The sequence below is a fragment of the Alosa sapidissima genome, chromosome 5 (genome assembly GCF_018492685.1).
Source record: "Alosa sapidissima isolate fAloSap1 chromosome 5, fAloSap1.pri, whole genome shotgun sequence".
Taxonomy (NCBI): domain Eukaryota; kingdom Metazoa; phylum Chordata; class Actinopteri; order Clupeiformes; family Clupeidae; genus Alosa; species Alosa sapidissima.
The window spans coordinates 39,408,033-39,420,958 of record NC_055961.1 but is presented as its reverse complement, the minus strand read 5'-3'; the positions used below and the strand labels follow the sequence as shown (position 1 = coordinate 39,420,958).

General features: G+C 39.0%; 1 protein-coding gene across 6 annotated transcripts in view; it reads right to left on the bottom strand.

The window, feature by feature from the left end:
* Positions 1 to 12,926, bottom strand: part of LOC121709816 (protein unc-79 homolog) — a 311,977-nt gene that overhangs the window by 203,724 nt on the left and 95,327 nt on the right. For all 6 annotated transcript variants that reach the window (XM_042093431.1, XM_042093433.1, XM_042093432.1 and 3 more), the window contains exon 14: positions 9,641 to 9,871. In XM_042093431.1, the coding sequence (XP_041949365.1) occupies positions 9,641 to 9,871 (231 nt within the window). The remainder of the gene's footprint in view (positions 1 to 9,640; positions 9,872 to 12,926) is intronic.

Genomic DNA, 12,926 nt, shown 5'->3' with positions numbered 1-12,926 from the left:
TTTGTTCTTGTACTTAAGCCTGGCAAACTTGATCTTATGCTTTAGCGCTTTTCTGAGATCTTGGACAATTTTGATTTCTTCAATCAAACAGTGTTTGAGCTCTTTTGTAATTGCATTGCATGTAAATGCAATGGACTATTATCACTGTTAAGTGGTCCGATTTTTGGTATTTAACTCATTTATGTCGTCAAACATTATGTTATGTAGCACTCTATACTATAGGCTATGTATGAAATGTCACAAATAGCCAAACTAACGTTATAACGTTACGGTAGTTCTAACGTTAGGGGAATAGTTAAAGTTAGTATCGGAACTTCACATATTACCAACCTCATATTACCATATGTCCAACCTCTTCCGTGTATGTGTCACCTAATATTCATTTATATACAAACCAAGACGGCGGATTCCTAAAGAAATCCAAGCACCCACACCATAAGTTTATCTAAATTAGCTATGTACCAAAAATTTAATTTTATCGTGACTCGAAGAGCTGTAAACAGTGTTGTAAGGCTGCGTGTACAAAGCTCCAGTGGAATTTTTAATTGCTGACGAGAATTCTCGGGCTAACCGTTGATGTGCTGTGAGAAAGGTTGGGAATAAGTAACTACCAGCCCAGCACTAAACTCCGAGTGTGGTAAACAAAATCGGATATTTCAGGCAGTAAAAGCCCCGGTAAGAACCAAACTAGATTTTGTTCAAATCTACACACCTATGGCTACTGCAAAATGTAAGGTTCATTTAGCACAGTGGTTCTCAACCTTTTTTGAGCAAACACCCCCTGACCTTACTTCGATCCTCTGGCGCCCACCCCCACCCCCAATTAAAAAAATAATTATGTAGCCCACTGTTAGAAAAAATGTATGTAAAAATGTAATGTAAAAATGTAGCCCACTGTTAGAAGCAATAGGAGACTGGTTGGGTAAAAAAAAATAAATTAAAAATTGATGTAATTTGCATTGTACTGTCGGCACTTTTTCTTGCTATCCGCCATGTTCGTTTGTGTTGTTTTATTAAAGATGAAGACGTGACAGTGAATTGTGTACATTTTTATTGGTTATTAAACTGTTAAGCCGCAAACTTGGGTTATGTTTATCGGTGTTACTATAGAGATGACGATAGCTGGGGCTGGGGGACATGAGTCCGGGCGTGTGCAGGCCCGAACTGCACTGTATGACCACTGAGCATAGATAATAATAATAATAATAATAATAATAATAATAATAATAAAGCTTTATTTGTATAGCACCTTTCATACACAGAATGCAGCTCAAAGTGCTTTACATTTGAAGCATGTAACACAATAATAGTCAGTCAGTCATTATCAATCACTTTTCTTTGCTGTTTATGATATACTCAGCAACATATCAAAAATATAGAAAATGACGTCATAAGACTGGCAGCCTTAACCCTCTTACCCCCCACAAGCACGCCATATGGCAACTGTGGCAAGGAAAAACTCCCATATTCCAGGAAGAAACCTTGAGCAGAACCTGACTTAATAGGGGGAGCCCATCTGCTTCTGGCTGGCTGCGCCCTCCAATAGTAGCAGATGTAGAATAATCTGAAAATGTAGTCTACAGGATAACATGAGTTAACTAAAAGCTTTCCTGTACAGGTATGTTTTCAGATCTTTTTTAAAAATATTTACTGAACTCGCCTGCTTGATGTACAGAGGCAGGGTGTTCCATAGTTTGGGGGCATAATGGATAAACGCAGCTTCTCCACTTTGTTTGTGGAGGACTTTGGGTACGATTAAAAGATTAGAATTGGATGATCTAAGTTTCCTTTGTGGTTGATTAAAAGCTCAGAGATATATGAAGGTGCTATGCCATTCAGAGCTTTGTAAGTAATTAACATAACCTTAAAATCAATTCTATAGGAAATAGGGAGCCAGTGCAGTTCAGCCAACACAGGGGTGATGTGTTCTCTCTTCTTAGTCTTAGTTAAAAGTCTAGCCACAGAGTTCTGTATGAGTGCCAATTTCTTTAGATGTTTTTTGGGAAGACCAGTGAAAAGTGCATTGCAGTAGTCTAACCTGCTAGTGATAAAGGCGTGAATTAGTTTTTCTGCATCTTGTTGAGTTAAAAAGGGCCGCACTTTGGCAATGTTTCTCAAGTGGAAATAGGCTGTCTGAGTAACTTTACTGATATGGGGCTTAAAACTTAACTCTGCATCTAAGATGACACCGAGGCTTGTTACTTTTGGTTTGACCTGGTGTGCCAAGTTCCCCAGATTACTAAGAATAATATCTCGCTTTAGTTTTGGTCCAACCAGAAGTACCTCTGTTTTGTCATCATTTAGTTTCAAAAAGTTTTTGCTCATCCACTGATTAATGGAGGTTAGGCATGCAGTGAGGGAGCAAAGGCCATCTGGGTTAGTTGGCTCCACAGAAAGATACAATTGGGTATCATCTGCGTAGCTGTGGAAGTTTACATTATGTTGACTTATGACGTTTCCCAATGGAAGCATATATAGAGAAAATAGCAGGGGACCAAGGCAGCTCCCCTGGGCCACACCAAAAGGCAAGTCATGTTTTTCAGATACATGATCTCCTAGACTGATATAAAAATCTCTGCCAGTAATGTAGGTTTGAAACCAGCTTAGAGCATTATCAGAGAGACCCACCCACTTCGCAAGGCGGTGAATTAGGATGCTATGATCAATGGTGTCAAATGCCGCACTCAAATCCAGAAGAATAAGGATTGAGACTTTGTTTGAGTCGGTAGCTAGTCTGAGATCATTGACTATTTTTACTAGAGCCGTTTCTGTGCTGTGATTTGATCTAAAACCTGATGGGAATTTTTCAAGGATACTGTTTTCGTTGAGGAAGGTATTTAACTGATTACAAACAACTTTGTCAAGTACTTTGCTCAAAAACGATAGATTTGATATAGGCCTGTAGTTGCTCAGATTGGTATGGTCAAGATTTGACTTTTTAAGTAAAGGTTTCACAACAGCGGTTTTAAAAGCAGTTGGAAATATACCTGTTTCTAATGAGGTATTTATTACCTTGAGAAAAAAGGGAGCTAAGCCATCATATACTTTTTTGAGGAATGTAGTAGGGATTGGATCTAAAACACATGTTGAGGAGCCGGTTTGAGTTATAATTTTACCAAGCTCAGATTGAGTAATAGTGCTAAAGGACCTTAATTTTGGGGGGCTGTTTTTGGGTGTACTATCAAACATATTACTTGTGTTACCAATAGCCTCCCTTATAGAAATGACTTTGTTTTTGAAGAAGTCTGCAAATTCTTCGCATCTTAGAGAGGATGCCTGACTGAGTGTATCAAAAGGTGTTTGATGCAATAGCCTATCAATGGTAGAGAACAACACCCTAGAGTTTCCACTGTTTTCAGCAATTACCTTAGAGAAGTGGTTCCTCCTCTCATTCCGAATAGCTCTATTATAATTTGCAATTTTTTCTTTTAGAATGGCACGGTGAACCTGTAACTTAGTTTTTCTCCATGTTCTCTCAGCTTTCCTACATGATCTTTTTAGATCATGGATATTTTCGTTCATCCAAGGTGTCAGTTTGCTACAGGGCCTTTTTTAGTCTTTAAGGGTGCCACTCTGTCAAGCAGAGCGCCTAATTCACGATTAAGAGCCTCTACCATTTGATCAATGGTATGATGTAAAATATCTAAATTTATGGAGTCTATAAGAGCTATGAACTGCTGTTCTGCTCTAATGTCCAAGAGTCGCGATTTGATTGCAATTTCGGGATGAATTTTTGGAGTATGTAGTACAATATTAAAAGATACACAATGATGATCAGACATATTTATATCATTTACTGATAAGTCTGTGACTTCTATCCCTCTGGAAATGAAGATAAACAGTAAAATGTAGCTGGGACGGTAGAGGGGTTAGAAACCCATGAATGAAAATAGCCTATTTATTTCAGGTAGCCTATTTTTTCACCAAAAATATGTGAAGACCATGAAAGTAAAAAAAAAAAAAAAAAAAAAAAACACGTTCCCAGTGCCCCCCTAGGTTGTACGAACGCCCCCCAGGCGGTACTGCCCCCGTTGAGAAACCCTAATTTAGCAAATGTTATTTTAAAAGTATTAAAAAACATTGTTGTTTTAGAATTTTCAAATGAAATAGTTGGTAATTAGCACGTTTACGATATAGCTACCCTATTATGTAAGGAAACCCACCTAATCAACGTTAATATGTCGTAAGTAACTGGTTAGCTGTAGGTTTCGATAACATTAGCTAACGACAATCAAAGCTACCGTTGCTCCCAGCTAAGCACTGACGTTAGCGTTAACGTTACATTTGCTCACTAACCAGCTGCGTTTTAACTAACGTTTACGTTATCGAGATAAAGTACGGATCATATTATACGGATACCATCTGGCTCTTGATTAAATACACCTGTGGAAAGGGACCTGATGAAAGCCATACTGTTTGGAAACGGACCATATGACCAAAGTATTGTTAAAACAGACTACAGAAGTTGAGGTATAACGTTTGTGTTGTCAACATAGCCTACGGAGTATGTTTACTTGGCCTATGTTAACAGTTACTCATGTCTGCATTATTCTGGCCTATAAATGAAAGTGTAGCCTGACACACGAATCAAGCTTCCCAGTTGTAGTAGCCTACATCCTAGAGTAGGCCTACATCGTAATCTGTAGAAAAAAATGTAGATGACAGACCTAGCAAGCTGTATAAGCTACAGTATAGTGTAGTTGGTTATAGGCTACTTAATATCAGAATGGTCCATCCTTAAAGAAGCCCTATGCAACAATTTTAGCAAAAATGACCTTAATTATGCAGGTTGGGAGTCATTTTGATGGTTCTACAACACTTTTTGGGTCGTTTGGTGGGTGCTTCGTCTCCCCCTAGTGCTTCTCTGCGGAAAAAAACGAATATGCAACTTTCTGGTCGCGGTCCGAACACATCCGAATGTGACTCAGCGGAGGTATCCAATCGCGCCTCGAAAATGTAGTCAGATTGTAGTTTCTAAGAAGACTGCAAAACGGAAATTGTTGAAATTGTAAATAGCCTACCCTTGAGTGAACTTCGTTTTTGTAATGTGGTTTGATAGTCTCTTGAACAATGTGGTTCCTCGACCGTTTTATTGTGAGCCCTATATGTGTTTAGCTTGGTTTCTTGATGGCTAGCTCGCTAGGTAGTGGGGGTTTAGTGTAGCAGTCACTTGCTACCGAAGCTGCAGGGGGAGCTATGTCGTGGAAAATGCTAGGCCAAATCAGGCGAAAACCCAGAAACAGCAAAGGAATAACCAGACCTGCATAGGGCTTCTTTAAGACTCAGTTTATGATTATCAACAGCAACACTCCCTTTGCCTACAAAGTGTTATAAGCTGTTTACTTTAAACTGTTTGGCCATCAACTATCCTTAAACTGAAATGAAGAAAACACAAAATGTTTCTTTGTTTGCAATGAAATACTATAGGCTAGTATAATTAACGGCCATTACAGATTTATGGTGCAACAACCTCACTTAAATATCTAAGTTGCATTAAACAATTGTACACATTCCTTGTTTTTGGTATAACTAACTTGTTTGCTTTTGTCTTTTAGGTTCCAGTCCAGAGCAGACCAGTGATCGTGTATTACATTACGTGTGTGCCTGTTTGTGTGCACATCCTGCCAACCAACCGTCGCTGACATTAACACTTACATTAATTCCTAAAAACATGTGACCATATCAACATATCTGTGTATATATATATATATATATATATATATATATATATATACACACACACACTCTTTTGATCCCGTGAGGGAAATTTGGTCTCTGCATTTATCCCAATCCGTGAATTAGTGAAACACACTCAGCACACAGTGAACACACAGAGGTGAAGCACACACTAATCCCGGCGCAGTGAGCTGCCTGCAACAACAAGTTACAGGTCCGAAGCGCTAACCAGTAGGCCACGGCTGTCCCTATACATATCTGCACATACCTTACTGAGACATAAATCTGAGATCTACACTGAGACATTCTGAGTATTATATTGTTGCAGGAGGACTATGCCGACAACTATATGAAGCATGCATACATTTGAATCATACCTGTGCTGTGACATCTGTGAAACTCTGTGCTGTTAGACCTAAGCTGTGCTGTGTGAAAATGAAGATTCTAACCTAAGTTCTGTCTAGTTCTGAGACCTCTAACTCTGCCAGTTCAGAATTACCACTAATAAATAGATCTGTCTTAGGATAATGATTGGTATTATCAAGTTCTGTGTATATATATATATATATATATATATATATATATATACACACATATATATATATATATATATATATATATATATACACAGTATATACACATATATATATATATATATATATATATATATATATATATATATATATATATATATATATATATACACACACACATACACACACAACAAATTGCAGAGAATTCCCTGGGTAGATAAAAGGGCCTGCACTTGACCATTAGATGTTCGAGGTCAGGAGAGCACCCCGACGATGACGTTTGCACATCCACACACCACAGCTTGTTGATTAGGATGCACACGCCACCTCCTCTGTTTCCCCCCCCCCCCCCCCCCGAGTCAGTAGTTCTGTCCTGTCGATGAATGGAGAGGCCCTCGGGTAGGATGGCAGAGTCTGATATTGAAGGGTCCAGCCATGTCTCAGTAACGACAAATTAATTGCAGTTCTTAATTTCCTGTTGTAACGCCAGCCTGGCTCTGAATTCATCCAGTTTGTTATCGAGTGACTGTACGTTAGAGGAGAATGCTAGGAAGCGGAGGACAGAGCTGTCACTTTCTTAATTTCACCAAGACCCTGGCTCGTCTCCCTCTTTTCCCAGTTAACCAAGGTAAACAGCCAAGTAAACAACTTTGGTAACCATCCGAGTGAAAGTCCCAAGAAGTGTTTGCATGTCAAATTAAGTCTTATATCCAGTAGCGCCTGTCTGTCATACTTGATTAGCACTTGACACGTTTCCAATACATGTGAGAATAACACTAGAAATATGAAAAAAGCGCAAAGTTGAGGAGGACACTGAGCAACTCCAGCGCCAACGTCATAAAGAGAAAAGAAAAGCGCACCCCTCCCTCGGTGCACAACGGCATGGGAGAAAAGAAACAGGGCTTCAGAATGCATTGTTATGTTGCCCTGCGATTATAAAAGTAATGACTGGCCTATGCAGACTGAGACCATGTTGTAGCCTACTACACGGAAGTAGATGTTCTACAGCTCAGTTAAGGCAATGCTGTCCTGCCAGTTGCTGCGTTTTCTGGTGAGACTGCCAGAGTAGCAACGAAACTAGGTATGACATGACACGGATACTTTCACCTATATTCATTTCTGGCCAGGATCGTTCAACAATCGCATTGGACAAGAAAAGTAGGCCAACAACTTCATGCACAAGCAAAGCAAATACAATGGAAATCGAGCACACAAGTTAGAAAAACCTAGCATTTGTTAATGTAGCCTCAATGATGTCAGTAAAGGACATAACAGAGACGGTCGGCTGAGAACAAGAGATACCCTAGCCTACTCTGTCACTCTGTCCAAATGGACATGACTAGGCTAGAGCCTAAATATAAGTCTACACTGCAAAAACTGCTTATCTAACACAATCTAACCAAGTGTTATTAATCTTATATCAAGATAAAAAAAACTAGTTGGTATTGTTTTCAGTATAAAGAGACTTACTTAGCCCTTTCTCATGAAATCATTTGACTTAATTTAAGAAAAGTTTGACTTATTTTAAGACATCTCATCCTGAAAACAAGCAAATTTGTCTGCCAGTGCGTTAAGCAAATTTGTCCTAAAAACAAGCAAATTTGTCTGCCGGTGCATTGAGTAAATTTGTCTTGATAAGACACCTTAAAAGTAAGTCAAGGTCTTCTTAAATTAAGTCAAAATGATCTTACGGGAGAGCACTAGGTAAGTCTTTTCATACTAAAAACAATACCAAATAGATTATTTGAACTTAATAGAAGATTATTAACACTTGGTTAGATTTCATTTTTTGCAGTGTACCCATTATACAGGCATTGTTTTAGGTTACATTGTCTGTATGGTGAAGTTATAACCAGACTTCTAGCAATGCAAAGCATCAGCTGGCAATGGAATGGAAGGACTGCTTTTCAATCCGTAGCCACTTAATGCTTAATCTGGCTATGACAAGATAGCTTACAGAAGTGTGTCAAATAATATTAAAGTATATTAAATAAAATATATTTGAATTGGGCTGTTAAAATATGTTTGCTTATATGATTAGCCTACAGAGGAGGAGAAAAGCAAACAGGTGTAAAGGAAACTTTTGTATCCCTTCAAAGGGCCATCAAAAATACAAAAATGTAAAAAATAAAAAAAAAAGTAGCTTGTTCCTTGAGCAATTTATTAACAAAGTACTTTTTTACTTTTACTTGAGCAAATTTCTCAGATGGGAACATTTACTTTTAGCCATTTTTGAAAGGAGTAATTGTACTTTTACTTGAGTAAAGATTTTCAGAACCCTACCCAACCCTGGTTAAACCACTCCTGGCTTTTAAAGGGGACAATGAGAGAAGGTGCTCTCGTTTGTTTACTGGATGTTATGCCCAAAACACACCCATGATTAATTAATAAACGTAAACACAACCCTTTTGAACCATGCACTGGGGTCTGATCATTTATTCTGACATCAAAGTAGCCAAAAGCACTTAAACCATACTCTTCAGTATGATCAACAAACCAAATAATCAGTCCAAATTAGGCCCCCATATGTTCTCTTGGTCCTTTACATCATGACAAACATTTCTTCATGAATTCAAATGTCTAAAGCAGTGGTCCCCAAACTTTTTCTTCCGAGGGCCAGCTCACTATGCCTGGCTCTAAGAGAGGGCCAGAGACTCAGAGTATATCAGTAAACATAAATAGCTTAGTGCTGTGAACAACAACAGTCTACCTTAGTTGAATATTCCATTACATTTAATCATAGGCTACTGCAATTTAATACCATTGTTTTAAAAAGTATTAGCAGGGAGTCCCAAAAGTATATTTTATTTAAAATGTGTGAACTCTGAACTCTGTGTCTTTGCATACACAGCTCAAGTTGTGAACAAGCAATATCCTACAAATAATTTAAAGTTCTCAAACTATGAGAGTTTTATGAAATGCTGGCAAAAACATCTGGAATGACCACCATTCTAACTTTCACTCACCTGATGAGAACTTTGTGAATTTGGATGAACATTTGAACGAGTGAATAAGTCCCAGAAATATGACTTGAATAGAAGTTAGTTAGTTATTACCAATTAATTGATAAACTTTTAGAATACTTTGAGCACTGATGCAGTCAGCATAGGCCTCTTACATTGTTTGCAGGTATAGGCCTACATTTCATTCCGTTTTCGATGGTAAGCGCGAAACAGCGCCAAAACAACCACTAGTGGACAAAAAGAGTATTACACGTGTACTGTTAAGACTCACCATAGAGAATGAATGGGGGAAATAACGGAGGTTATAGTTTGACATGTCGTACTCCCGTGCGGGCCAGATGCTATACACAGACATGTTTTGGGGGGCCACCCAAAATGAGGTGGCGGGCCGTATCCGGCCCGTGGGCCGTAGTTTGGGGACCACTGGTCTAAAGGAAAAAGGATGAATATAATAGATTGTGACCTCACCCTTGCAAATTCCACTGGTTTGGGAAGCAGGCACATGACCATCACATCAAAGCGCACATCACACACGGTCTTCAACCACTTGGTGACAAACTGGGGCTTGAGCTTCTCCACCAGACTCCCCACTTCATCATCCATCATATAAGCCGTGGAGTGAAACCACTGAAACACCATGCTGACCAGCCGTGCCAGACTTTCTGTGGGAGTGTTCTCACTGGGTGTGCACAAACTCACCTGATACGAGTGAACACAGAAGAAATGTTATCATTAAAGTGTCTAGCTGTGAGGTGCAGTATATGAGGGGTGGATATTACAAAAATAAAAATGAAACAAGTAAATCAAATTCATATCAATCATACATCAGGCATTTACCTCAAAACTATTAATGAGAATTAAAAGCAATTTAATTAGAAGATAAAAGAGTAAGATGCATGTTGAACACACACACACACACATATATAATATATATATATATATAAATTTCATAATTCTAGTTTGCCATATTTTGAATGTCTCCTAATTTAATTGTGATCAGTGATGACTAAACTGACACTACATTGACATTCCCGTTCACTTTCATTATGAGGGACATTTAAATGTATTGTACAGTGGGCATCGCTTTCAAATGACCACTTCATTCGCGCATTACGCGGCGTGAAGCTGCGTGAAGCTTTAGTACCACTTTCAGCCACTGTGCGTCGCTCTGCCACTGTACATCGCTCTGCCTGCCGTCCCTTATATAATTGTTGCCGAGAGTAATCCCAGCCTACGAATTCAATAACAAAATAAATCATGCATAATTAAACATTACCTCGATTTAGGCTACTTGGGTATGGCTTAAGGCTTGACTACACGAAAATCGAAATCGAAATTTGCTGTCTACATTATTGTCAGTGTTGGGGTTAACGCAACTACGCAAATCAAAACAGTGGTGTGATAATTGAGCCAGTAGAGAAATAACTGTTCAGAATTAATCTGTAGCCTTGGGTAGGCTTCTGCAGAAAACAATGTTGTTGCCGATTTAATACTATCTGGCGACGTTTTTAACAGGCTACGCAATAGAGGCTTAGACAACTATGACCCACGTTTTGGTTTCGTAAATTAATTTGCCCTACTTCTTGACTGCAATGTAGTCAATTGACTGCTTGACATGTCATTTTTATTTTTCTGTACGATAAACAGTTACATCTGCTTTATGCCGCAGAATTACATTAATATTTGGCTGACTGCAGACGCGCCACTTCCCTCCCCATATTCCAATATTAAGATAGTATGAAGTGCTTTTTGTATAGGCTACTATCATAAAAAAATAGTTAAAACGAATAGCTATTTGCAATTTGACAAAACACTGGTCCTCATTTTGCGAATGCGAGGACGATATGAGCCTGTTGCATTTAGTTAGATGTCCGAGTCACGCATAATGTTTGAAAACCACTGGCTCGTAATCACAATAATTTAACACACGACAGTTGGATAACCTACTTCATCATGTCCCCATGCCTACATTTTTGTGAGTAGCATAGAGATGGTTAAAAACAATAAAGTATGGCTCTCCGTTTGGGACATCGAAAACTTATTTTTAATAGACTACCGTCGAAGATGCTGACTTGCAAAAGCCTCGGGATAACACGTTATCTCCACTATCATCAGTCATGCCCCTTGATCAAAGTGGGGAATGAAATAAAAGTTTGATAACCACTGGCTTAACAAGTTGCCTGCAGTCCAGAACACAGAATCTATTGCAAAATTCTGATGATCGGCGATGATATCGGCAAATGTTTGTTTTTCAAAGTAAGAATTTCACTTCACCATGCACCTTCGACAATACCTGGCCTACCTGGTATCATTACAAACATTATTCTGTGTCCTAAAACTGGCATATTTTATGGCATTGTGTCATGTAAGTTCGTTGCAAAATCTAGAGAAATGTGTGAGGTGGTCAGCGGGGGACAATTGAGACACACATTGGATTGTGTTATTACTTGAACATTCCACACTATCCACAGCTGTGGTAGGCCTATCAGGGGCAGGAGGATTACTGTCAGCGCAGGCTTTATATAAAATTCTTCAACAGAAGGCCTCGAATGTTGTCTTGTTTGTGGAGCGCTTTGCTTCGCTTCTGTAATTTCGGCTTCATTGAAAATGAGGGCTTCCCTCAATGACCCTCCGAGAATAAATAAAGGTTGAATGAATGAATGAATGCAGGCTTGCCCAAAATAAAGGCATGTGATTTGCGCAGCCTACAGTAAATAACAGGCCCGTCAGAATGTGCCTTATGATGCTTTTTTACGAGCAAGATGTTTTTGGTACCCTACGCACATGTTCTTAAATAACAATGATCATCAGTAATATTCGACCATTAATTTGGGTAAATGGGCAAGCGTGACCACCTTGATTGGCTGATTGGCTGATGATTGTAACGCGGGCATGATTCCAAACACCTCCCTTAAGATGATGAGTGACAGGTCTCAGAATGCGTGCGCTACACAAGGACGGAAGATGATGAATAACTGGGGCCGTAGGCTATTCACAAAGGCTTTTATCTTACTACTAGGAGTAGGCTACTCCTAAATCGCACTTAAAGATTTTAGATTGGAGTTTTCTCTTAAAAGTTATTCACAAAGCCTTTCAGACAACTCCTAAACTAGGAGTGAGTCTTCGTGGCTATGGATGACGTCATTACTCATGCACGAGCTTGACTGAAGTGACCACCTTGATTGGCTGACGATTGTAACGCGGGAATTCCAAACACCTCTCTTCCGATGATGACTGACAGGTGACAGGTCGGAGAATGCGTGCGCTACACAAGTAGTGCGAAGGACGGAAGATGATTAATAACTGAATAAAAAGGCCTAGCCTAAATGAATAAAGAGTAAGGCAAAACAAATAGCTTAGTAGCCTAATGAAACATAGGCCTATGGATTGATGCAGTAGACTACCTTTGCAACATTATTACATTAATCTGTCACCATATTCCTAGGCTACGTTTGCAAAGAGGAGAACATTTTAATTTGATTCACAATGAAACGTTACATTTCATTTACATGTTAACAATGAGTAGTTTGTGTTGTTGTAGGTGGCGTTATTGCATCCCTTTTATGAATGCAAAATTGTTCCCTCGCGATTGGAAGCTCCTGTTGCGCATAGGCTATTTCAAAACATCGCAACGTAAAATGCCACAAAAAAGCTGTTTATGAATAGGTCTTAGTGAGTTAGGAGTCCTCTCGACTTAAGCTGTCCCAGACTTAGGTGCTACTTTTAGGTCTAAAATGTTTCGTGAATTACTTTT